Raw genomic sequence first — 26,196 nt, 5'->3', positions numbered from 1 at the left:
TTAAAGATTTTTAAAAAGATTTTATTCATTTATTTGACAGGGAGAAACACAGCAAGAGAGGGAACACAAGCAGGGGGAGTAGGAGAGGGAGAAGCAGGCTTCCCACGGAGCAGGGATCCTAATGCGGTGCTCCATCCCAGGACCCTGGGATCATGCATGACCTAAGCTGAAGGGAGACGCCCAATGACTGAGCCACCCAGGTGCCCCAAGATATTGATTTTTAAGTCAGCTCTGCACCCAGTATGGGGATCTAACAAGAGTCCCATGCTCCCCCCACTGAGCCAGCCAGGGGCCCAGGTAGAAGGTCTTTTTTAATTTCTTAAAATTTTTATTTATTTATTTATTTATTTTTAAGATTTTATTTATTTATTTGACAGACAGAGATCACAAGTAGGCAGAGAGGCAGGCAGAGAGAGAGGAAGGGAAGCAGGCTCCCCGCTGAGCAGAGAGCCTTATGCGGGGCTCGATCCCAAGACCCTGGGATCATGACCTGAGCTGAAGGCAGAGGCTTTAACCCACTGAGCCACCCAGGCACCTCAGAAGGTCTTTTTTTAAATCAATGAGCGGACCTCTCCCATTTCGATGGGTCTGATGGGATGCTGATTGGTTTCCTGATTAAATTTTTGGGAAAACTGCTCTGCTTTCTTGCCTTTCACAGGTTCTGTCTGACATATAAGTTTTCCTTACCTTCTTGGTTCACATCCATTAGAATTTCTTCAGGGTTGGGTCTGATGGTGTTAAACTCAGTTTTCATTTATTTGAAAATATCTTTTTTTTAAGCCTTTGTTCTTGAAAGAAATCATTTTTCTGGGTATCCAATTCTGTGTTGACAGACTTTCCCCCCCCCCTCTCTTTTACCACTTTCAGTCATTCCAGTGTCTTCTGGCTTCCACTGCGGCTCCTGCGAAGTGTGCTATTGGTTCCGTCGTGTTCTTTTATAGAAGCTCTGTCTTCTCTCCAGCTGTGAGATTGTTCCCTGGTCTTAATGATTCTGCAGTTTTGCTGAAGTGTATCTAGATGTGGATTTCTTTTCTTTCTTTCTTTCTTTTTTTTTTTTAAGATTTTATTTATTTATTTGAGAGAGAGAGACAGTGAGAGAGAGCATGAGCGAGGAGAAGGTCAGAGGGAGAAACAGACTCCCCATGGAGCTGGGAGCCCGATGCGGGACTCCATCCAGGACTCCGGGATCATGACCTGAGCAGAAGGCAGTTGAGCCACCCAGGCGTCACTAGACGTGGATTTCTTTAGAGTAATCCTTCTTAACATAAACCGTGCTTTCCAGATTTGTGATTCTTGTCTTTCATCAAATCTTGAAAAATCTCAGCCATTATCCCCTCAAATACTGCCTTGCCCCCATTTTTTTTCCCCTTTCTCTCCTCATGGGAATCCAGTCAGATTACTGTGAGGCCTCCTCATTCTTGGTTCCTCAATTTTTCTATCTAATTGTCTCTTTCTGCTGCATTTTGAGGAATTTCTTCAAATCTATCTTTTGGTATGCTCTTTCTCTCTTCAGCTGGGTTTTCGATTTAACCAAGCATTGCAACTTCAATTTTAGTGTTACATACTTTTTAAAAATTTCTTGATGTTCTTTTTTTTTTTTCCCCCTAAATCTATCAGGGCATTTGGGGGGGGGCATTTTTTATTATCTCTTATTCCTTGCTCATTTTTAAAAATTTTATTTATTTGACAGAGAGAGAGACCATAAGGAGGCAGAGAGCAGGCAGAGAGAGGAGGAAGCAGGCTCCCTGCTGAGCAGAGTGCCTGATGTGGGGCTTCATCCCAGAACCCTATGATCACTACCTGAGCCCACTGGACGCCCCTCATTTTTTTTTTCTATTCCATCTTTTATCTTTTTAAACATTTCCCAGAAGCTTTAGATTCTTCATCTGATTACTCCAAATTCTGAAGTCCTTCAATTTCCAAACCTGTTGATTTTTTATCTTGCTGATACTCCCTCATGGGGCTTCTTACATATTTAGAATATTTTGTGTGTGAGCCTATATATGGCAGAATTTAATCCAGAAGCTTGGATTGAGCTGGGGTTGAGCATGCTTTCCTCTAAGGAGGATTCAGTTTGCTTCTGCCAGATTCCAGAGGCCATTAATAATCCGGGGTCACTTACATTTTTCAGTTTATGATTTATTGATCAAAGGAAGAGTAAAAATTCCAACCACAGATCCTTGTGAGAGCAGATCTCATGTGGAAACCAACTTTTTTTTTTTTTTTTTTAATTTGACAGAGAGAGGTCACAATTAGGCAGAGAGGCAGGCAGAGAGAGGGGGAAGCAGGCTCCCTGCTGAGCAGAGAGCCCGATGGAGGTAGGGGAGCTAGATCCCAGGACCCTGAGATCATGACCTGAGCTAAAGGCAGAGGCTTAACCCACTGAGCCACCCAGGCACCCCGGAAATGAACATTTTTTATTAATTTTAACATCTAATGCTGCAGCCTAGACAGGCTTCCTTGTAAGTTCCCTTGGTAAGCAGCTGGACTTTTTCCTTTCCACTGAGAATGTAGCACTTTTGAGGGTCCAGCTCTTTGGGGAATAGGGTGTCTCACAATTAGTTCTTCCATCTTCCTAAGCCCTATGACAGAGTCCCTCAGTGGTTCTCCCCCAACCTTCCATATCCCTTTCCCTGTCCCTAGATTACCTTTCTTATCTTGGGAGCTCACTAAAGAATTTTTTTGTTGGTTATGTTTTGTGTAGTATTCAGGGGGCACCTGGGTGGCTCAGTGGGTTAAAGCCTCTGCTTTTGGCTCAGGTCGTGATCTCAGAGTCCTGGGATCAAGCTCTCTGCTCAGCAGGGAGCCTGCTTCCCCCTCTCCCTCTGCCTGCCTCTCTGCCTACTTGTGATGTCTGCCTGTCAAATAAATAAATAAAATCTTAAAAAAAAAAAGTGTAGTATTCAGGTATCCTGCTATAGGTTTTTGAGAGCTCTGACATAGTATTGGAAGAGAATTTTTGAAACAAACAAACAAAAATGTGATTATATGATACATACTGCTTTATAACTTGCTTTTTTCTCCCCATTTGATTTATGATAAATACCTGTCATATTAATAAACATAGGTTTAGGGGCACCTGGGTGGCTCAGTGGGTTAAGCCTCTGCCTTCAGTTCGGGTCATGATCTCAGGGTCCTGGAATCGAGCCCCCGCATCAGGCTCTCTGCTCATCAGGGAGCCTGCTTCCCCCTCTCTCTCTGCCTGCCTCTCTGCCTACTTGTGATCTCTCTGTCCAATAAATAAATAAAATCTTTTTTAAAAAACCACATAGGTTTAGAGCATCATTTTAAAGGCTACATGGTCATCCACTGCATAATTTATTTATAATCTTTATATATATTTATTTATGTACAATCTTTTCCTATCATTGGATATTTAGGGTTCTATTTTTTTCACTGTGCTAAACAACACTTCAGTGAATATCTTTACAGCTAAATTACTGCATACATATGGTCTTCTTCCTTCCTTAACAGCTTATAAAAGTAATATATGCTAATAGAAACTATTCAAACACTAAGGAAAATGAAAATTCCCCATAATCGTTTTTACCATCACCTCAGTTTATACCATTTGATCTATAATTGGAATCTCTTAACCAAATGACAGAGGAGAATTAGTTAGGGCTAGAATATGTAAGAAAAGAAATACATCCTTTGCCCTCTCACCCCCACCACTAAGGATAGGGAACCAGAGCAGTTACAAAGGATGGGCCGAAGGTAACCAAAGACAATCAGGAGCAAAGAACTGAAGGGATGAGAGACACCTAAAAAGATTCCAAAAACCTGGGACAGGGACGGGGCAGAGGCTCTGGTAGGGGGTCAGTGGCACAAGGCCTCAGGAAAGGCCATGGTTCCCAAACCTAGGGATCAACTCTGTTTCACTAGGTTCCCTCCACTGAGAAGCCGAGAAGCTGAGGGTCTCCTCAGGCACTCACTCCAGGCTCCTCTCGCTGCCCCTCTTTCTTGTAAATGGGTTTGGTTTATTTTGAGTCAAAAAGGAGTAGAGGCTCTGACACTCTCCCCAGCCCCACGCTTTATAGCTGCTGACCCCTGTTGCTCAGGGCCTTATCCCAATTGGAAGCTATTTAACAATAAAAAGGTTGGTAAGCACCCTTCTCATGCCTTTCTGCCTGTTCCCCCTCAAGGGGAGCCCAGGGTCTTCTCCCAAAAAAGAATCTTGAAAAAGATGGCTGCCCTCTCTGGTGGCTCTTGACTCCCGACTAGACTTGAGGACCTTCTGCACTTGCCTTGATGATTCGTCAAGATACCACCGTGTCTCTGCAATAAAGTTGACTTCAGGTGGCTTCTGTCAACCATGCAGATACAAGAGAAAGCCCCCAAACCGTAGAGAAGCTCAACCTCCTTTTTTCCTCCCTATAAGTATGGAGCTTCAGCTGGAGTGATCAAAGTTGTAAGGAAGCCCCCAGTCTCAGTTGTTTATGTGTTAATTCAATTCAACCAATATTTACTGGGTGCCAATATAGGACAAACTGATGCCCCAAACTGGAGTTCCCAACCGCTCTAGAAACCACAGTTAACTGCTGGCCCCTCTCGCTCCTTCCAGCAGAGCCCATGGACTACTGGATGGAATGGAAAGTACGTAAGAGTCCGGTCTCCCCATGAAGGACTGAACGCCTAGGACTGGCCACAAAGAGTTTCCACAACGTCTAGCCACGGTCAGGCTTGGATATCCAGCCCAAGGATGGAGAGTAGGGAGTGGGTAAAACACAGACACTTTTTGTCTACCCTAAATCCTTAAGGATTCCCAAGCTCCTGAGTTCCCAAAGCCCCTTGTCCAGAGTATATGCTTGTTGGGAACACATGTTAAGCAGGGAATTTGCATGGAAGAGTTGGTATGGGGGGAGAGGGCAGGGATGCATTTCCCCTCCCGTGTCCACCACAATGCCAAGTGCCCTTGGCTAGGCCAGTTCATCTAGCTGACCACCATGCCCTAGGAGTCAAGTTACTACCAAGGCCAAGGTCTTGCTTCAGCAAGAACACCTGTCAGGGATCCTTCACAATACTATTCACACCTTCTTTAGCCACATTTAGCCTGCTGGGAGGTAGAGCCCAGAAGCCTGTCTGAAAATAGGAACACGTGATGGTTCTGAGGCAGGCTTAAAGTCAGCTCCACACTGACTTGAGTACGGTACTTAAGCTACTTTAAGTACCTCAGTACTTTTTCCCTCATTCATAAAGAATAAAAGTAGGACCAATCCGCTTCGGGTTGATGCGAGCAGCTGGTAAGCTAATACAGGTACCTAACACATTGGAACTTTACAGAATTGTTAACCATGATCGTAGGGGCATTTAGGGGATTGCTGAGCGCAAAAGCAACATAAAACCCTCCTCAACACCACTCCCTCCCCACCCCAGGCTGGGTAGGTGGTGGAGCCCAGGAATCCCTCCAGCTGCAGGAGTGGACTGTGGGCTCCTGAAAGATGAGGACTCCTTCTGCCTTCTGTGGCCCTCTAAATGTCCAGGGACAGCTAAGCTGACTGAGATCCGTAGCAGATGCTCAGAAAAGCTCTCGCTTCCGGACTGCCCCCAGTGTCCACCGTGTTGTCAGATGCTCTGGGCTGAGCCAAGGCTTCCCTTCTGTCTCCCTCCCTGATGGGGCGGCACCTAGCTGCACCCGCCCAAGAAGGAAGTGGTTTAGTGACTGGGTAGGAGAGCAACTAGGCAGTCGGAAGTCAGAAGCCCTGCAGTGACATAGAGATTGACCCCTCTGAAGACCCCCTGCCCCTCTCCGCCACAAACCCCGCTCCCAGAAGTCACTCCTTCCCTGTGGACTTGCACTTTCCAGCCCGATGTCTAGCGGCAAGTTATGGTTAGTGGAGGGCGGGGATATATGCACAGTGGGGACCCTGCCCCGTGGGGCGATAGGAGGGGGGGCGGGGGCGGGAACTAGACTTTAACTGACCACATGGAGTCACGGATGTCAGAACTGAGCAGGTGGAGTCACTGGGGTCACAGAGGTGGGGCCAGTATAGGGAGCAGCTGGAAGACCAGGCCTCCTCTTTCAGGCCCAGCAGTACCCCAGCCTCTCTGGTGTCTGTGGAAGAATTGGAGAACCCAAAGTTCATCGGTGCAGGCAGGTTCGGGCTGGTGTTCCGGGCGCGACACAGGACGTGGGGTTTAGATGTGGCTGTCAAGATCTTGAAGGGGTAAGTGACCTGAGCCGTGGGCCTCCCAGGGTCTGCCCAAGGAGGAGGGGTGAGGCGCTGCATGCATGCATGGGGAGGGGAGGGATTTTCCAGGCATAAGGGGCGGGACTCCAACCCTTTTCCTGGAGTGTAGGAAGGCGATATCCAAGGAGATGAAAGCCATGGCAAGTCTGCGTAACCAGCACATACTGCTCCTGCTGGGGGTCACCCAGGAGCTCCAGTGGGAATCCACCTGTGGGCCAGCTCTGGTGACTCAGTTCATGGAAAATGGTTCCGTGGCAGGGCTGCTGCAGCCCCACTTTCCTCGGCCCTGGCCTTTCCTCTGCCGCCTGCTGCAGGAGTTGGTACTGGGGATGTGTTATCTGCACAGCCAGAACCCCGTGCTCCTACACCGGGACCTCAAGCCCTCCAACGTCCTGCTGGACTCAGACCTGCACGCCAAGGTCAGCCTATCCATATACCAGAACAGCCTCTGGGCACAGAACTTCTCGACTCCATACCCCCAGCATCTCCCTCTGGACACAGGGCTGCTGAGGGTCAAAGCCCAACCAGGAGCTTTAGCCCCTACCCTGCCAGGTGTGAGCAACCCTGATCCATATGGTCAGTTCCACAGGCCCATCCACCATTCCATCCAAAGACCCATGGCTGACCTTGCCTGGGAGACTTAGACCTTGACCTAAATCCCCGAAGAGGGGACCCAGACGTCCAACCCAAGGGTCCCACTGGTCCTACCATTCCCCTAACCCTCAAAACCCCCTTTATAAGGCTGGACCTGTACCTTGTGGTCAGAGAAGGGATTATGGAAGCTGACTGGCCCTGTCCATCCCCAACCTTCTCCCTCTTTCCTCTTTTTACAGCTGGCAGATTTTGGCCTGTCCACATTTCAGAGAGGCTCAAGGTCAGGGGCTGACTCCCCAGAGCCAGCCTACTTGGCCCCTGAACTGTTGTCTGATGTAAACCGAAAGGCCTCCATGGCTAGTGATGTCTACAGGTAAGGTACCAACTCCAAACACACATTCCACATTTCTGTACCACTCTGGGCCCTTCTAGGGGGCCATGTGTTGGAAAGGAATCTCTGCCAGCAGTTGGGCCAGGCCTCAGCTTTGTGTCTCCTGCAGCTTCGGGATCCTAATGTGGGCAGTGCTAGCTGGAAGAGAAGCTGAAAGTAAGACTCCAGGCAGACACTGGGATCCTTAACTCTGGGTGCCCTCCTCCTGTAACTCTCCAAAACCCTCTTCTTCCAGCTTACCCACTCAGACTGCCTGACTTTCTCCTCACCTCCCCTTGGACTATATTCCTTTCCAGCTTCCACCTTGGAGCAAGTGGCCCCTCCTACCCTGAATGTCTTCTCTTTGCATCCCCCACCCCTACTCTAGCAGTGTCTGGGACATCACTTGAGCAGGAAGCAGGGTGTGAGAGGCAGATTCGGCCCCCGCTGACCAAGCTACCCCAACCCAGCGCTGAGACTCCTGGCTTGGCAGGACTGAAGGAGCTAATGCAACACTGTTGGAGCCAGGAGCCCAAGGACAGGCCCTCCTTCCAAGGTGAACTGGCAGTTCAAGTGAACTTCAAGGTGAACTGCCAGTTAGCTGGCAGCCAGCGTAGGCCTGGATCTGTCAGCAGGGGGCTTCTCCTTGGGAAAGTCTGGCTCATATGCCTGCCACCCACTCTGCCTTGTCTCCAGAATGCCGACCAAACACCGAGGAAGCTTTCAACCTGGTAAACAAGGAGATAGATGCCGCAGTCTCCACAGTGAGTGTCCAATGCCACCGCCCCCCCCCAACCCAGGAGCTGGGCAAGGATGGCGTGACATGGCTCCCTTGGCCACACGATGCCTCCTCACTGGCCACTGTTCTTTGTGCCTTATTCTTTGTCCTCACTCTCCCCACCTCAGCACTGAGTTCCCAGGTAATAGATTATGGACCAAGACACTCCTCTCTTGGGTTTAGGCTGCTTCTCCCACCTCCCTGCCCAGAAAGCTTCTTATGTCCTTACAGGTGAAGCAATTCCTGCATGAAAACCAGGGCAGCAACAGGATGTCGTCTTCGCCTAAGCCAGGCCCAGAAGGGACAGAAACGGAAGGCCCTAGGGGAACCACAGGAAGCCATGACATCATAGCCACGGAGATGCTAAACAAACTAAATCTGAAGGAGTTCCCCAGCTCTGTTCCTAAAAAATGTACAAACCTTCCCAAGGGGATCAGGGCACAGGGAGACAAGGTTCAGCCTGCCAAGATAGCAGGAATGCCTTTCGATTCAACAGCCCCATCTCCCCAGACTCCAGAGACCTCACCTTTAAGAAATTGGGTACCCAGCACCAAGTTGGCTTGGACCCCAGGTTCTGGACCTGCAGGGAATCAGGTGAGACACTGGCAGGACTAGGGGATGCACTAGGACTCCCATGAATCCTGTTCCCCTTGCCAGGGAAGACTTGGGCCTGAGGGGAATGCAGCATGGGAACTAGTCCCAGGACAGGGAACCTAAGAGAGCTGTGTTGTTCGCAGGGGGCTGAGAGACGTAGCACCAACTGGTCTCCCAGGGCACCACAGCCCAATCCAATACCAGGTACCTGCTCCTCACTCCTCCTTTCTCCTGCTCAATTCTTCCAGTGTCTTCTTCCTCAAGACCATCTATAGATCAGGGGTACCTTAGGTAGCAGGAGGGAGAAAGGGCTAGTGGCCACCTACCTCAAGCTTCTGATGTCATAAATGAAGAAACTGACACCCGCTGGGACTGGGTCCTGCTGGGGCCACACAACAAAGTCTGGATTTGCCCTGGGCCTTCCGACTTTCCCCAGAACCAGCTCTGTGAATCCCTAATTTCTGCCATTGCTATGTTGGTCCAGAGAGGCTCCTAGAAGAAAAAACCCAAATATCAGGGTCTCAGGTATTGCCACTCCTGAGCTTCTGCAAACGCGGTTTCGAAGGGGCAGCACAAAGGTGAATGAATGCCCAAGGCACATTTGACGCAGGCACAGGCTGCCCTAGAGACCCAATACTTGCATTTCCCCAGGGTGGACACAAGGTGCCGCTGCCTCTCCACCCCGCTGCTCCTCCTAATTTTGAGTTAACCATCCCACCAACACCACAATTTCTCTTAAAGGTAACCCTGTTACCATACATGACAGCCACGCGGTGCAGGTGGGAGACAACAACTACTTGGTTATACAAGAAGGAACTGCTTTGCCAACGCAAGGCCTGGAGCCCTGGGGCATGGGTCGAGGCTGGCCGCGTGCCCCACACAAGTAGGTTGGAAAGGAGAGCCACAAGAACCAAGAAGCCTGGAGCAGACTGGTGGCAGGGCCAGTATGATGCAACTTCTGAGCTACCTCTTGGATGTGAGGTAATTAGCTGAGACTTTCTTTGAAGGCCAACTGATTTGTGCACACAGAAGTCAATAAACATGATGGATTTTTTTTTAAGTTTTTATTTATTTATTTGACACACAGAGAGAGAGAGAGAGAGAGCAAGGACAAGTGGGGGGAATGGTAGGCCGGGGAGAAGCAGAGCCCCCTCTGAGCAAGGAGCCTGATGTCGGACTCAATCCTAGGGCTCTGGGATCGTGACCTGAGCTGAAGGCAGCCACTTAACCCACTTAACCGACTAAGCCACCCAGGAGCCCCAAACCTGATGGATTTTTAACCAAAGCGCCACTCTTGGGAGGCTAAGGCTTAGGCCAGGGGCGGGCGGTGGAGACCTGTATGGGAGACCGCAGAACTGATACGGAGGGAGGCAGAGGCCCTGCAGTCTAGCTGAGGCCGGAAGCGGGATGCTCAGGGCTGGGGGTGGGCAGGCGTGGCACACCAGGTCAGGGCCCAGCTGGTGGCAGGAAGGAATCTGGGAGGCCTGGCTCCTGGGGCCACTATAATCTCTGGGCGGAGCACTTCCTCTGGATCGGGTGAGACCTCACCCTAAACCCAAAACCTGGGGATAGCCTCACTGCCACGCTTTTCCTCTGGGCTACAGAGAGGCCACAGTGGGGTTCTGGGGAGGGGGCTCTCCCCGGGCATTGGAAGACAGCGGCACATCTTTGCCTCGCAGTGCCCCCAGCCTCTCAGAGGTCAGCCGGCATATTTATTTCCCTCCACCACAAGCACTCACTACCTACACTCCCAGGCTCCTTGTTTTCCAGGCGGAGTCCTTTGACTCTCAGCTGGGGTCTGGAATGTAAAGCTAAGGTTCCACAGCAGCTGCATCCAGTCAGGAGGGGAGGGGAACAGGCGCACCCCAACCCTCCATTCCAACCTAAATCCTAGCCCCATTCTGCCCAAAATTCTTCCCTACATTCTGGCTAGCCTTCACTCTAGCACTCCATTCTCCCGGTGCCCAAGGGCTCCACCCCCATTTTGACACTTGCTGCTCAGCCTGGCCCAACCCCTCACCTCTCCCAAGGTTGCAGTCGCCTTTCTGGAGGGAGCTGAAAGACGAAGGCTACGACGGTGTTAGGGGAGACAATGAGGGAGGGAGGAGGCCTGGGGAGTCCGCCTCGGCACGGGAAAGGGCCGGGCAGTCCCGTCGGGGAAGTGGGAGGGGGGCCCCCCTCCCGGCGCCGGGCGGGAAGCGCCTGCTGCCCGGGGCTTTGAGCCACTCCACTAGCTTCTCGGCGGTCGATCGGGACTCCACCACCAGCTGTCCTGGGCTCCCTCCTCGGGCCTGGTCCATTCAAGCCGCGGTAGAATCGCGGGCAGTGAGTTTGGGGGGCGGAGGGAGGACCTCGAGGCTCCTTTTCTTCAATCCCAAATCCTGCTTCTCCCGGAGACGAGGCTTTTGCTAGGGCATCTCTGCGGTCTGGGTTTGAGGGGGGAGGAGCGAAAGATGGGGCAGTCTTCTCACAGCCAACTGAGAAAAGGCTGGGAGGCTACAGGAGTGCCTGGCGGATGGGACTGCCGCGAGGCTGGGGAAACGGGGTGGAAGTGGCTTGGACCTAGTGAGAGAGGCACAACTGGGGTCCGGACCGGCCACAGGCAGTAACGCTACACCTGGCCCTCTTCAGCCCCGGAGTCCGCCCTCTACCCCGGCTAGGCACCGGGGCAGGGAGGACCATGGCTCGCCTCTTCAGTCCCCGGCCGCCCCCCAGCGAAGATCTCTTCTACGAGACCTACTACAGCCTGAGCCAGCAGTACCCACTGCTGCTGCTGCTGCTGGTGATCGTGCTCTGCGCGCTCCTGGCGATGCTGGCTGTCGCGTCAGCCAGCGGCAGGGTGAGCGGGGTTGCTTCTGGTGGTGCGGGGCTCCCTCCCCACGGTGGTGGGAGGGTCACCGCCTAGAGGGCGTTTTCTGGGTAGGGACTTAGGGCGGGGTCTTTGCTGGAATCCAGGAGGGAAGGACCGAGCCTTGCTAGGAAATGTAGTGACCCTGGACAAGTCACTGCACCTCTCTGGTCCGTAGTTGCTGGGCCGCTGGGAGAAAGCTGAGCCCTGGGTGCTTTTAATTTTTCTCAGGGTACTGACAGACCTTTTGAGCTTCTGTGATCTACTGGTTCTAGAGTGAATTCAACACCGGGTTTTCCCATTTTCCAGAAGGGAAATTACACTGGGCCCCGTGGGAATCCGTTTCCTGGTTTTCTTTCTCTCAGAGGGGCTGTGGGGCAGCTGTACCCATAGACTCTCAGAAGGCATCCTACATCCCACTCACATTTAGTCCCCAAATAAAGCCATTTCCAGTTTCTTTCTTTTTTCTTTTCTTTTCTTTTTTCTTTCTTTCTTTCTTTTTTCTTTTTTTTTTTTTTTTTTTTTTTTTTTTTTTAGAAAGGGGGTCTTCAATTTCATTTCTGGAAATATCTTCCTCCAAGTTTTCTTTTCACTTTTCGGAGGCAAGTTGGGGAAGCCACTAAACTGACCAGTTCTTGCTGGGCCACCTGGAAGTCCAGAAAGAGGTGGAGACACAGGACAGGGACAGGGGCAGGAGGTCCACGTCCAGAGGTGGGTGGTGAAAGTGTAGGGCTCCCCCACCCCACTCCCCACCTTGCCGGGAGGGAGGTTCCAGGTGCCCCTTGCTGCTAGAGCACTTCTTGGGGCTGGGAGGGGCTGCTCCCAGACCTGTGCCCAGGGCAGGAAATCTCCTTAAGCAAATTGGCCAGATTTGGATACACTCATTCCTAAGTGTTCCATGAGGTAGGATTTTTCACTTGCATGGGGACCCGAGGATAGTATTCTAATTCCGACCTGACAGATAAGAAAGCAGGCTCAGAAAGGTCCTGGATTCACAAATGCGCCATAGGGGTAGACTCTGGGTAGATGGCCCAAGCCTCCCCCATCCCGGCTGCCAGTGAGATATTAGGTTGAATCATATGAGACAGCAGGCTCTGTAGATTAAAAACAGATTCTTGGCAACTTCCTATGGTTCAGCCTAATCTGAATGGCCGGCCCAAATGCCCTGTCTCCTTTTCTGTCTTGAGTTAAAGACACTTTCCAGAAGCAGCCTGGGGGGCTCCCTGCTCTTCAGCTTGGAGGAGCTCCCCAACCTCCACACTCCAGTCTTGCCACAAGCACCCCGTCCCCACAGGATCTAGTTTCAGATCCGGGCTTCCTGACCACTGTGCTGTGTGCACTGGGTGGCTTCTCGCTTCTCCTGGGCTTGGCTTCCCGTGAGCAACGACTGCAGCGCTGGACACGTCCCCTGTCGGTCCTCGTGTGGGCAGCGCTACTTGGGCTAGGCCATGGCTTCCTGTTCACTGGGGGCCTGGTGAGCGCCTGGGACCAGGTAAGAGGAGCAGCAGGTGGAGCGGGGAGCAGGAGCACACCCAGGCCAAGAGCAGCCAGCAGCTTCCGGTGCCTCTGCTTCCCCAGGTGTCCTTTTTTCTCTTCATCATCTTCACTGTGTATGCCATGTTGCCCTTGGGCATGTGGGATGCCGCAGCTGCGGGCCTTGCCTCATCACTGTCCCACCTGCTGGTCCTTGGGCTGTACCTTGGGCCTCAGCCTGACTCCCGGCCACCGCTGCTGCCACAGGTGAGAATGCGCGTAGCACAGGATGCGCCCAGGGGCCCGGCGGCGCGCAGGACTGGTTCTACTGGCCGCTATTGGTTACTCTGAGCATGTGCTGATCTCTCGCCCGGCTGCGACTCCACGGCAGGGCGCCACACTAAGCACAGGATACAGACCCATAGCCCCAGACGGTGCCCTCAGGGAGCTGGTACATCACTGCAGCCAGAAGCTGCAGACACTAGAAGACGCCTCTGGGCCCACGGGGAAGGGACTTCACCAGGGGACCAGAGTTGTGGGGACAGATTTGAATGACAGAACCTTCACAGAGAATGTAAAAATTGGAGCTTGAGTGGTTTTGGGCTCGCGGGCCGCGGAGGGGCTTAGATGGTGGGGTGGTATTCCAGGCAGAGGAAACGTGAGTGCAAGGGTTTCTAGACCTAGGAGGCCTCTTTGGTGCACAACTGAGTCTAGAGCAGGGATACTGGGGCCGGGAAAGCGCCCCCTACGGGCACGGCAGTGTGGCACCGATTGCCTGGAAATACTTAGGTCTCTAACTGTGGAGTCCTACTCAATCCTCTCGGAGAAACTCCAGCTGCATGCGTCACCGCTGCCCCACCACCTGCGGCCAGCACCCTCTAAGGCTGATCCTCTCCCGCAGCTGGCAGCAAACGCCGTGCTGTTCTTGTGCGGGAACGTGGCTGGAGCCTATCACAAGGCACTGATGGAGCGTGCGCTGCGCGCCACGTTCCGGGAGGCCCTTCGGTCCCTGCACTCGCGCCGGAGGCTGGACACTGAGAAGAAGCACCAGGTATGCTGGGCCTGGGAGGCTAGGCGGGACCAGGGTTTGAGAAAGGAGTTGTTTATATCACACAAGGGGGCTCCTTTGCAAGGCGAATGACTTTGGGCAAGCTACTTGCCCTTTTCTCTCCTCCTTTGTAAAACGTGGCTACCACCCACCTTGGGGAGTTAAGTCTCAAAAACCCTGAAGCTTGTAAAAGCAGTTTTTCTTTTTAACATTACTCCTTTTTTTTTTTTTAAGATTTTATTTATTTGACAGAGAGAGAAAGATCACAAGTAGGCAGAGAGCAGGCAGGGGACAGGGAAGCAGGTTCCCTTCTGAGCAGAAAGCTGGATGCCGGGTCTCGTTCCCAGGACCCTCAGAACATGACCTGAGCCGAAGGCAGAGGCTTAACCCACTGAGCCATCCAGGCACCCTGTAAAAGCACTTTTATGATACTAAATGAAAAACTTTAATTCTGGCATTGGTGCTGGGAGTTCAGTCCCTAAAGGTGTATAGTGCAGGATGGGTGCTGAAGCCCAGCTCTATGTGATGGGGAGGACCTGGGGGAGTACTCTGGGGCACACTAGTGGGGCTGGGGAAGTGGGTGAGCTCCTAGATTGTTGGGAGGCTGGCTTTAGGTTGCAAGAAGCTGGTTGTTCATAGTGATCTCCTCTAGGAACACCTACTCTTATCCATCCTTCCTGCCTACTTGGCCCGAGAGATGAAGGCAGAGATCATGGCACGGCTTCAAGCTGGACAGGGGTCACGGCCAGAAAGCACCAACAACTTCCACAGCCTCTATGTCAAGAGGCACCAGGGAGTCAGGTATGAGAGAGGATGGCCAGAGGGGAAGGGGGGATGGGCCAAGATCTTGGCCCCACTGACACCTTCTGCCCTCCCCAGCGTGCTGTATGCTGACATCGTGGGCTTCACACGGCTGGCCAGTGAATGCTCCCCTAAGGAGTTGGTGCTCATGCTCAACGAGCTCTTTGGCAAGTTCGACCAGATTGCCAAGGTCAGAGGGGACCTTCCTCCCTACCCAGGGACCTTCAAATGCCCACCCTGGAGAACCCTTTACAAGGGAAACTCCTGCCACCTATGATCCCAGTCCCATTTCAGAGCCCATGTATTCTAATGGAAGATATCCCAATGGAACTAGGAAATCCTTTCAAACAACCCCAGGTATGGAGCTGCTCACCACACACCTCAAACCTGGAGAGACTTCTCAACAATGCCCCACAAATGCCCCAATGACAACACCCCCAAACATGCTCAAGTCCTCAGTGTAGGGGATCTCTGGACACTACAACCAAATCTAGAGAGGTTTTCAGATGTTTTAATCTTAGATTTTCCAAGGGAAGTCTCTGCCTCATGCAACATCAGTCCAGGCCAATACTGCCTCCTGTTCAGACCCCAGGGATGCCCCCCAACAAACCTAATCTTGGGTCTCCCCCAGAAAACTGCAGTTTTGAGGCCACACTCATATGCTCAAATTTGAATACACCCTACACGTGCCAAAGCTGGGGGACAGCCACCAACCTCAGCCAGCCCCATATCAAGTTAAGGGAATCCCTAGATCTGACCCAGAGACTTCCAACCTCAGAATTTGTTCAGGAATACCATTTGCTCCCACCTGTCCCAGCCCCCTCGTGCCTCCTCTGACCTCTAACCAGGTGCCCCCCCCCCTCTGCACACACACACACTCCAGGAGCATGAATGCATGCGGATCAAGATTCTGGGAGACTGTTACTACTGTGTCTCTGGGCTCCCACTTTCTCTGCCTGACCATGCCATCAACTGCGTGCGCATGGGGCTGGACATGTGCCGGGCCATCAGGTCAGCTCAGGTGGGCGGGCAGGAGGGCTACCCAAGGATGGATGTGGGGGAGGAGCAGGCAGGGTACTGGAGGACCTCTTGGAGAGAGGGAGGTGTATGGCAGCGTTCAGACTGTCCCCTGAATACCCTGCTCAGGAAACTCCGCGCAGCCACTGGCGTGGACATCAACATGCGTGTGGGCGTGCATTCGGGCAGCGTGCTCTGCGGAGTCATCGGGCTGCAGAAGTGGCAGTATGACGTCTGGTCCCATGATGTCACACTGGCCAACCACATGGAGGCGGGTGGCGTGCCAGGGTGAGATGTGGGGCTGTAGGAGGCCACGGGAAGTAGCCACCCGGGCCTCACACGTGCTGCCACCCTATTCATAGTTCCCTAAAATGAGCACAATCCTACCTGGGGCTCAGGGAGATCCTGATGTGCAGGGAGGAGTGCTGGGAGACACCTCTGGGAGCACAGGGCCTTGTTTAAAGTCAGACCTCCAGGAAGGACCCTGGGAAAAAATGAGAGGTTTGCAGGCCCTCCCTCCTGACTCTCACTGACCCCTCTTTCCAGACGAGTGCATATTACAGGGGCTACCCTGGCCTTGCTAGCAGGGGCCTACGCTGTGGAGGATGTATCCATGGAACACCGGGACCCATACCTTCGGGAGCTAGGGGAGCCCACCTACCTCGTCATCGATCCCCGGGTAAAGGCCCAGTCTGGACCCCATGGGCTGGCCCGTACTAACCACCCACAGCTGACAGGCCTGATCTCTTCTCCTATGCCAAACATTGAATTCCTGGATTCCAGTGTGTGCATCAGGGGGGTGGAGGGCCAACCTTCTAAGGGGTGTGGGGAAAATGTAGAATGCATTTGTGATCTTGACTCTCAGCTCTCATATGCCCCAGGCTGAGGAGGAGGATGAGAAGGGCACTGCAGGAGGGCTGCTGTCCTCTCTCGAGGGCCCCAAGATGCGTCCATCACTGCTAATGACGCGCTACCTGGAGTCCTGGGGCGCAGCCAAGCCTTTTGCTCACCTGAGCCACCTAGAGAGCCCTGTGTCCACCTCTACCCCTCTCCCAGTAAGTGCACCTCCATCTGAGCCCAAGTACTTAATAACCCCACCCTCACCGCCCCTCCCGACTTCCCTGTCCTCACCACCAGTGAGTCACTTGATGACATCCCGAGGCCCTGAACTGTCTGGTTGCCCCAGTCCCTGGTTCAGGCCTTTCCTTGCCCTTCCTTCCAAAGAAAGGGCAAAGATCACTGCCCTCTGAGCTCACCTGAGATACAAAATCCTATAGACACTATCTATGTCCATTGTTCCCCAGCCTCCACTCGGGAACCCCCTTCCATCAGTACCACAGAGGTATAGCCCACACTCATCCTGGGTCTGAAGCCAGGGCTTACAGCCATTCCCACTGGGAAATGTCTCTGTCCAACTCCATTCCTGAGATTAGACCCTCTCTTTTTATCCCCACTAGGACTAGGAAGGTGGGGGCAAATCGGTCCTTGTCCCACTCTCCAGCATTGGTGTGAGGATAAAATGAGGTGACAGTGAAAATCTCACATGGCCTTGAAGGAAGTCATCCTGAGCAGGCAGGGGTCAGGAAGAGAGGGAAGAGAGGACACCAGAGCACGGTAGATTCCTGGTTGATCCTGTGCTTGTCATCAGGATCAACTCATCAGTGACCCTCAGCTCATCGGTGACCCACTAGCTGATGCAGGAAGCTTTATCTCCCCAACTAGCTGGCTCTCAGGGTTGGTGCTTGGTAACAAGTGCCAGAACCCTCTCTTGCAGGGACTGAGGCCGTGTCCCCAAAGGCTTGCCCCAGGAGTAGTTTCCTCAGCCTGCTCTCCTCCACTTCACCTCTTCCCCAAACTTTCCCAGCCACCTTTCTGCAGATCTTCTGCTCAGAATCTTCTCTACTGGGTAGACCCAGTTGAGTATGTGGGATGACTTCAGAGTACACTTTCTGTGTTCTATCTCTCCACCCCACCCACCCAGCAGGAAAGCCGGCCAGAGATCAGTGAGCACTGTAGAGTGGGGCAAGGGCGAGGGGATCCTTGGCAGCAGTGGTTCAGGAGAATACCTAATACTGAGCCTTAACATAGAGTAGGGGAAGGGCCAGAAGGGCTTAGTGGGCAGGAGGGAGAGGAAGAAAGAATCCAAGACCCTTCTGACCCCTGTAGGATGAAGCCCCCCAGGGGGAGATAGAGTAGAGGGCGGGCTTTGATGGGAGCCCAGGAACTGTGAGACAGTGTTGGGTGCAATACCTGTGGTGAGATGCCCCCAGGAACCCACGCCACATCTCCCCAAGACCCCACTAGTGTGTGCAGGCTAGGAAGTGTCAGGGTAGAGAGTTAGGAACCCCTAATTCAAGGGTATCTCCCAAGTCAGGGCTTCACCAGCCCAGAAGTTCACTTCCCACCCCCTGAAGTGCCAAGCCCTCAGTCAGATGTTAGAAAACCTGAGAATCACATCAGCTTACCCCTACAATGGGGACCTCTGGGGTGTTGGCGCATGGTTGATACTAGTATATACCATCCATCCATCCAACCATCTATCCATCCATTCATCCTTCCATTCTTCCACAGTCTTAAACCACTTACCATATGGCAGGCGCTAAGCTAGTTCTTGAGAAGACAGAAATGAATAAAACGTTTTCCCTGCCTTCGAATAACATATAGGCATTGAGCAAGGTAGAGAGGCAAGTGGGTAGTTGGAAAAAGTTAGGCTCAGACCGAGATGCATAGACGGGCTCCTACCTAGAACATCCCTTTTAATCTCCCTTCTCCTCCCCTCTCCCTCTCCTATATGCCAAGTTTGGGTCTGTGGGGACTATGTGATGTGGCCCCCTGTGACCCTGCTGCCTTCACTTAAGCCAGGGGAGCAGGAAAGCATAGTCCCCAGACACCTGGCCCTGTGCAGCGGCCGCTGTGCTTCACTCTCTTTCTTGGGGCTTTACTTGTCTGCTTGCTTTTGATTCTTTGCACACAGCATGCCTTCCTTTTACTGCAGAAAAAAATGACTGTGACCAGGTTTGGTTTTTTCCTTCCTCCTTCCCTTCCTTCTAGGTTTTTTGTTTTCTGCTCCCACCACGCCCCAGCTCAGCCTGACCACAAGGGAGTCAGAATGTTTGGCATTGTCCCTCAATTTAAACCAACAAGGATCTTTGGGCATGCTGAGGGGATAGGCAAGTCTCCGCCTTTGGGATTTGGTTAGTCCCTAGGAAAGATGACCACTCCTCAAACTTACAGGGTTGTCTCATTAAGTGGTAGAAACTGGGGAAATAAGAGCATAAGAACCCTGGGTGTCTGAAGAGTCCGGAAGAACCTTTAAGGAATCAATGTGGTTTGACCCTTCCCTTAAGGGCAGGTGGGATTTGATGGAAAGAGGAAGTCATCAGAAGCAGGGGAAACACAACAGATGCTCAAGGCCAAGGACGTGTATAGATACGGAATGCCTCACCCTAGAGAGGCTTCAGGGATGCTCAGCATTGCCTCGTCTCCCCCCTTCCCTGTGTTCTCCCAACAGGAGAAGGCCCTTGCCTCCTTCAGCCCCCAGTGGAGCCTGGACCGGTGAGGAGGCCCCAGCATCTCTGTCTGAGTGACCTGCCTCCATCCTCCCTAGGGGGGCTGCTCCTGCTTTGCCCACATGCTGTGGAAGGTCTCCTGTGGTGACAGACTGGGCTCTCACTGTGCAGGAGCCGTACCCCCCGAGGACTAGATGAAGACCTGGATACTGGGGATGCCAAGTTCTTCCAAGTCATCGAACAGCTCAACTCTCAGAAGTATGGAGAACAGAAGGCAGCTGGGAGGGGTGTGGGGCTGGGCCCCCAGGTAGCAAACGGGTGTGTTCCCCTGATGACCCAGCAGGAAGGGAGCAGCTTCTCTGCTCCAGCCCAGGAAAACACACATCTGGCCACCACGGCCCCCCACCTGCCTTGCCCTGCCCTTTCCTCTTTGGGGCTCACTGCCCCCCACCTCCCGCCAGACAATGGAAGCAGTCAAAGGACTTCAGCCCACTGACACTGTACTTCAGAGAGAAGGAGTTGGAGAAAGAGGTAGGTGTGGGGGGTGGCAGGGGAGAATTTTCTAGCCTTAGTTCCAAGGCCTTTGTGGCCTTGGAGAGCTGGCAAGCCCCATGGTCATACCTCACCCCTCAGCTCTGCTCAGTTTGTGATTCTAGGTTGAGGGACTTGTGCCTCTCTCCAAATGGAGGTAACCCTATAGATTGGATTACTAGGTGGGGATGGGAGGGAGGAGGCCGGCTCCTGGGAGAGCCGTAGCAACTACCTGAGACTGAATGGGAGGCTGGGATACCTGCTCCTTGCCTGCAGTGGACACTGCCAAGGTTACCGGCAGCCCTGGTCGCTCCTGCCGCCACACTGACCCCTGTCCTTCCAGTATCGACTCTCTGCCCTCCCCGCCTTCAAATACTATGCAGCCTGCACCTTCCTGGTCTTCCTCTCCAATTTCATCATCCAGATGCTGGTGACCAACAGGTGAGAGCCCCAGGCAAGGGTGGCCCTGAGTCTCAGCCACGGACCGCCAGGCTCCTGCTGATCCTTGACCCACACTTTCTTCCTTTACCCACTTCCCCTTGGCTTCAGACGCTGAGCCACAGAGGAAGTATGTGTTCTGGGGAAGCAGTGATAATCACAGCCTTCATTTTGACTACCACACATCCTGTGGACTGTCTACGGAATCTGAGCACTTTCACATGCCTATCTCTGGGTCCTGATCACTTTTCCATGAAACAGGTTCTGTTTCATTGAGAAGCCCAAATCTCATAGCAGATGAGCCTAGGAAGCAGGTCCTCATTTTTACCCCATGGCTGGGAGGGTCTGCAAGGACTCGTCCGAAACGCAGCCAGGTGGAAGAGCTCTGGCCTGAAGGCTCAGAGACTGGCTTAATGCAGCCTCAGCCCCTCGTGAGCCCCCTGCCGCCTTCAGTACTGTTCCTGCCCCCACCCCACCACCGCCCTACACTCCCTCGGCTTTCCTGGCTTTCCTGGATCGTTGGCATGCAATGCCTTTTATCAGCGCAGACCCCAGTGGGGGCCAGTTCAGATCCCCAGGACTGTTCCTCCCCACATCTCCCAACCAGGGTGCACAGCACCCTCCCAGCACACAGAGCATCTTCTGACCCTTCAAGGCCTCACTCACTCTTGTCTCCCTTTAGGCCCCCAGCTCTGGCCATCACCTATAGCATCACCTTCCTTCTCTTCCTCCTCCTCCTCTTCGTCTGCTTCTCAGAGCACCTGACGGTGAGGTGGGCTTGGGGGGTGGAAGTGGTGAGCTGGGCCCTTACCATGACCTGGCCTGAGGTGGGGTACCCCAGCCACATGGCTAAGGTTCTTGTGCTCCTTCCACAGAAGTGTGTCTTGAAAGGCCCCAAGATGCTACACTGGCTTCCCACACTGTCTGGCTTGGTGGCCACACGGCCCGGACTGCGAGTTGCCCTGGGCACTGCCACCATCCTCCTCGTTTTTGTCATGGCTATTACCAGTCTGGTGAGGGCAAGAGGGGGCCCCAGGCAGCCCCATCAGGGCCTTTTGAACCCATAAGAGGCTGAGTGGGGACCCCTGGATTTGGGAGAGCAGCTGCACTGAGGCCAGGGGATTCTGGCAATGTTGGATGCAGTATAAAGAAAAAAATTAATCTGATACCTGTATAATTGTTCATAACTCTCTGGTAGACCTCCTTCCCATCTTTTCTGTGTAGGCAGATATTCGTTGTTTAGCTCACTCACTGTGATATTTATTGTAGCCGAGTCTGGCGGATTTTTCAGAACATACAGTCACTCCTAGAATTCTATCCCTGAAAGACACCTTAGGAATCATGCCCTAGCCAAGTCACAGAAGAGGAAGCTGAGGCCCAGAGAGGTTAAGTGGCTGGCAAGAGATCACACAGTGGCTCCACTGGCAGACTAGCACTCAGGGCACCCTCTCCTCCCATCCCTGACTGTCCAGCAAGGACCCCAGCGCTAAGGCTCCCTCACCAGCCAGAAATGGCAGGATCTACCCCTTTGGAGGAGTCTGGCCCTCATCCCTAGGTCAGCCGAAACCCAGCACAAGCCACCACTGGGCCCCAGGAGCTGCCTGCCCACCTCAGCTCTTCACCTCCTTCTGCAGTTCTTCTTACCGGCAGCATCAAACTGCCCTTCCCGGGCTCCCAATGTGTCCTCCGTGGCTTTCAACCTCTCCTGGGAGCTCCCTGGGTCCCTGCCTCTCATCAGCGTCCCGGTGAGTGTTCCTCACAGCCCTGAATCACTTTATCCAGAGCCTGCCTTTGCCCGTCTGCTACCCCTTTAGTTAAAAAACATTCCATCCTGTGAATTGGGATGGATATAAAACACACATGTGTGTGTTTGTGTGTATGACACTCCTTGTCCCTAGATAGGACCTGGGCCCTGGGAGGGGTGGGACAGGAGCCCTGTGATATTCTCCCACCCCGGCATGTGGCATATGCCCCGCCCCTTGACAGCCCCACCCCACCCCACAGTATTCTATGCACTGTTGCGTGCTGGGGTTCCTGTCCTGCTCCCTCTTTCTGCACATGAGCTTTGAGCTGAAGTTGCTGCTGCTCCTGCTGTGGCTGGGAGCCTCCTGCTCCCTCTTCCTGCACTCCCATGCCTGGCTGTCTGACTGCCTTATCGCCTGCCTCTATCCAGATCCCTTGGACTCCAGGTGCGCATCGCCATGGGACAGAGGTGCCCAGAGCTGTCCTCGCCTCACTGAGCTGAAAGGGGGAGGGTGGCTAAGGGTTACATGGGCACTGGGGGTAGGGAGGAGGCCATCGGGAAGGGGCAGGGCAAGGGGCAACCCTGATCCATGGCCTCCTCAGGCCAGGGGTGCTGAAGGAGCCCAAACTCATGGGAGCTATCTCCTTCTTCATCTTCTTCTTCACCCTCCTTGTCCTGGCTCGGCAGGTAAGTCACCCAGCTCAACCCACCAGAGCTTCCCTTTAAAGGGGGAAGCGGGGTCCCCATATTTGTGACTTGGTCTCTCTCACCCTTGCCCTCAATCTTAACATCTTCAGGGCTGAGCCCAAATAGTGTGTCCACCGGAAGCTTCTAAGTGAACCTTCCTGCTCCCTTTCTTTCTCCTTCACTCCCCAAGGGAGGTGCCCTCAAATTCTCCCTCCCTCGCCCCTCCCACCCCAAGTCCAGGAAAACCACCCATGAGAAAAAATCTGCCAAGTCTGTCTGGTTTGAATCTAGTTCCAAGGTAGCCTCCCCAGGGTAGTTGGCCCTTAGGCCTTCTCTCTAGACTGGGGAGTGGTATGGTTTGAGGCATCATGGAGTGGGTGGGGGGTGAACACTCAGGAGCTGAGGCTCCCCCTGCACTGTCTCTCCACTTGGGCCCCTGGTGACCTTGCCAGAATGAGTATTACTGCCGCCTGGACTTTCTGTGGAAGAAGAAGCTGCGGCAGGAGCAGGAGGAGACAGAGACAATGGAGAACCTGACTCGGCTCCTGCTGGAGAATGTGCTCCCCGCACACGTGGCCCCCCAGTTCATCGGCCAGAACCGGCGCAATGAGGTGACTCCCACCCCTGACTCCTGAGCCCCAGATGCCACAGGGACTAATTTTGGATGAATATCTTGGCCCTCAGCCCATCATCTCTGGACTCCTCCATATTGGGTTGGGTGGCCGCCCAGTCCCTGTCCCTATCAGGTAGATGCCTCCGTTTTCATAAGCTCTTAGGCTTAGTCTGCTGAGCACATAACTTCTGCATTCCAAGTACTTACTTAGAAGGGTGCTTCTCCAACTCATGGCCACTCCATACCTTCCAGAAGCTTCTTCGAGTGTTGATGGGAGATGTATGGAGAACATACACCCAGCCCTCTGGACCTGCACTATCCAGGATGGTAGCCAGTAGCCATGTGGGGCCATTTACATTTAAATTAATTAAAATGGAACATTCAGGGTCTCAGTCTCACTGGACACATTTCAAGTGTCTAAGAGCTGCTTATGCCCAGTGGCAACCATATCAGACATCACATACTCAGAACTTTCCAACCACAGGATTTTCCATTGGTAGATGTTAATCTTCATCCTCAAATGCTCTCTGGTCAGACCATCAGAGAAGGTCACCCACATATTAGTGCCATTTTGTCTGTACTGCCTGAACTTATCCCTGTCTGCTATGGAGATACTGTTGGCCTGTCTTGAGGAATGTTAAAAGAAGCAGGTCAGGGTCTATTCACAGCTTTATGTCCCCACCAGTTGCTCTCTGCGCTCAAGGTTGGCAGTAGATCTACTTCCGCTGGTTTCTACTCTTATTTATACTGGGACTCTTGTAATTCTTCCTGTTTCTGTCTTCACATGGGCTGCTAGAAAGCCCAGAGCCAGAACCTAGGACTGACAAGGACTTTGTGTCACCCCTTTTATGAACCAACTTCAAATAGGATTCCATCTTTCCTGTCTTACTTTTATTTTTCCTTTTGTCACATTTCCCCTATTATTTTATCTTCCATATTGAAGCTATCTTTGTAAACTGAGTTAACTGGCTTAACACCCATTAGCAGTAAGATAGGACAGAAAGACAGTTCCCACTAATATGATCCCAGTTCTTGAAGAGACGCCTCTCACATTGCTATGAGGTGACCCTGGCTCCAAACCCCTATCTCTCCTGGAATCATAATGAGACCCAATCTTTGACTACCGAGTCACACATCCAGGTAACCTGGCCCTACCCTCTCCCTCCTTTCCAATCCTTCTTGAATAGAGGAGTAAGAGTATGGACACAGGGAAGGTGGCCCATGCAGACCCACGGGGGAAAGAACGTGGCTTGCTCCCTCATCCCAGCCTCCCACCCTCCAGGACCTCTACCACCAATCCTACGAGTGTGTCTGTGTCCTGTTCGCCTCCGTTCCAGACTTTAAGGAATTTTACTCTGAATCCAACATCAACCACGAGGGTCTAGAGTGTCTGCGGCTGCTCAATGAGATCATTGCAGATTTTGATGAGGTGACAGCTCCAAGGGTCCCCCAGGCCCTTTGTCCTGGATGCTAGAATTTCCCACCAGTCCCTCCTGCTCACTTGCTCTCCGGCCAGGGGCCCATGCTCCTCCTCTCCCTGGCTCTGCCGCTCCTCCTCTGATCCCCAGCTCTCCAGCAACTCTTCCCATGATTCAGTCTCCCTCCTGCCACACTCCCTAACCCCACAACCTGGTCCTTTGTCTCTAAAGGCCTGGGGCTGGGCTTCTGAGATGGAAGGGAGGGAGTAAGAAAGACAACCTCCTTTCTGTACAGCTGCTCTCAAAGCCCAAGTTTAGTGGGGTGGAGAAGATCAAAACCATCGGCAGCACCTACATGGCAGCCACAGGCTTAAATGCCACCTCTGGACAGGACACACAGCAGGTACAACCTCCCTTCCTCGCCTACCAGCCCCCCTCTGGGCTTGCACTGCTGGGCCCTCACTGCCCCATCCTGGTGGACCGGCCCATTGCTAGGATGCTGAGCGAAGCTGCAGCCACCTGGGCACCATGGTGGAGTTTGCAGTGGCCCTTGGATCAAAGCTGGATGTCATCAATAAGCACTCATTCAACAACTTCCGCCTGCGTGTGGGTGAGGGCCCTCTCTTGCTGGGCCAGTCTGGAACTTCCTCTTCACCTTCTTAGGCTCTTCCTCCCCCAAGTCGTTTGTTAGCTACTCTCCAGCTCCTCCCTGGACCCCCTCCAGCCTCATCCCTGGAGGCAGAGCATGAAGCTGCTGGGCCAGGATCTCTGGGGCTCAGCTACCCCTTCCCTAAGCCACACCCCTCCAGACCCATTCTCCTTTCTTTCTTTCTTCTAAGATCTCCAGGTCCTTCACCATAAGTCCTGGAGCTTCCTCCTCCTCTCTCCCTCCTCAAATCTTCCCCCCACCACCTCCCAGGGCCCCTCTTTACCATACCTCTTGTCAGGGTTGAACCATGGACCTGTAGTTGCTGGAGTGATTGGGGCCCAGAAGCCTCAGTATGACATCTGGGGCAACACGGTGAACGTTGCGAGCCGAATGGAGAGTACAGGAGTCCTGGGCAAGATCCAAGTGAGGAGGCACGGGGTTGGGGAAGGGGATAGGGCCACCCCCATACTCCAGGCTCACACCCTTTCAATCACAGGTGACTGAAGAGACAGCCCGGGTGTTGCAGTCCTTAGGCTATACCTGCTACAGCCGGGGCATCATCAAGGTCAAAGGCAAAGGGCAGCTCTGCACCTACTTCCTGAACACAGATTTGACACGAACTGGCCCTCCTTCAGCCACCCTAGCCTAAGACCCCCACCCATCCTCTCTATTCTAAAATCTTCAATAAAAAGACTCCGGGGGCACCTGGCTGGCTCAGGGGGTTGAGTGCCCGACTCTTGATCTCGGCTCAGGTCTATCTCAAGGTGGTGAGACTGAGCCCCACATTGGGCTCAGCACTGAGTATGGATCCTGTTTAAGATTCTCTCTCCCTCTCCCTCTGCCCCTTCTTTCTCTCCTCTATCTATTAAAAAAGCAGCAGCAGCAGCAGCAGC

General features: G+C 53.1%; 2 protein-coding genes across 9 annotated transcripts; both read left to right on the top strand.

Annotated features, from left to right (window-relative positions):
• Positions 1 to 5,665: 5,665 nt before the first annotated feature.
• Positions 5,666 to 9,587, top strand: RIPK3 (receptor interacting serine/threonine kinase 3). Of its 3 annotated transcripts, none has more exons than XM_004755194.3 (10): positions 5,666 to 5,830; positions 6,027 to 6,167; positions 6,506 to 6,610; positions 7,025 to 7,158; positions 7,286 to 7,332; positions 7,544 to 7,711; positions 7,852 to 7,919; positions 8,165 to 8,527; positions 8,671 to 8,731; positions 9,269 to 9,587. In XM_004755194.3, exons 1-10 carry the CDS (start codon positions 5,828 to 5,830, stop codon positions 9,412 to 9,414), a joined length of 1,236 nt encoding a protein of 411 aa, XP_004755251.1. In that variant the 5' UTR covers positions 5,666 to 5,827; the 3' UTR covers positions 9,415 to 9,587. The 3 variants fall into 3 exon arrangements, with proteins under 3 accessions (XP_004755251.1, XP_004755250.1, XP_004755249.1); XM_004755193.3 differs by having other exon boundaries at positions 6,301 to 6,610; positions 7,547 to 7,711; XM_004755192.3 differs by having other exon boundaries at positions 6,301 to 6,610.
• Positions 9,588 to 10,589: 1,002 nt separating this feature from the next.
• Positions 10,590 to 26,007, top strand: ADCY4 (adenylate cyclase 4). 6 transcript variants are annotated; one of them, XM_004755198.3, is made up of 25 exons: positions 10,598 to 10,837; positions 11,159 to 11,366; positions 12,670 to 12,867; positions 12,954 to 13,115; positions 13,750 to 13,899; positions 14,549 to 14,697; positions 14,776 to 14,887; positions 15,581 to 15,708; positions 15,844 to 16,002; positions 16,261 to 16,393; positions 16,596 to 16,769; positions 19,226 to 19,269; positions 19,395 to 19,481; positions 19,685 to 19,754; positions 20,098 to 20,195; positions 20,875 to 21,205; positions 21,827 to 21,937; positions 22,197 to 22,381; positions 22,539 to 22,623; positions 23,076 to 23,234; positions 24,519 to 24,665; positions 24,950 to 25,057; positions 25,150 to 25,264; positions 25,602 to 25,726; positions 25,800 to 26,007. In XM_004755198.3, the coding sequence occupies exons 2-25, from the start codon at positions 11,208 to 11,210 to the stop codon at positions 25,950 to 25,952; spliced, it is 3,342 nt and encodes a 1,113-aa protein (XP_004755255.1). In that variant the 5' UTR covers positions 10,598 to 10,837; positions 11,159 to 11,207; the 3' UTR covers positions 25,953 to 26,007. The 6 variants fall into 6 exon arrangements, with proteins under 6 accessions (XP_012913058.1, XP_004755258.1, XP_004755255.1 ...); XM_004755199.3 differs by having other exon boundaries at positions 10,598 to 10,852; XM_004755200.3 differs by having other exon boundaries at positions 10,600 to 11,366; positions 20,875 to 20,959; positions 21,068 to 21,205.
• The last annotated feature ends 189 nt before the right edge of the window (positions 26,008 to 26,196 follow it).

This window comes from Mustela putorius, unplaced genomic scaffold (genome assembly GCF_011764305.1).
Source record: "Mustela putorius furo isolate JIRA1106 unplaced genomic scaffold, ASM1176430v1.1 tig00003898_pilon_pilon_pilon, whole genome shotgun sequence".
NCBI classification, from domain to species: domain Eukaryota; kingdom Metazoa; phylum Chordata; class Mammalia; order Carnivora; family Mustelidae; genus Mustela; species Mustela putorius.
The sequence above is the reverse complement of the archived record's forward strand: the minus strand, read 5'-3'. Positions and strand labels throughout refer to the sequence as shown.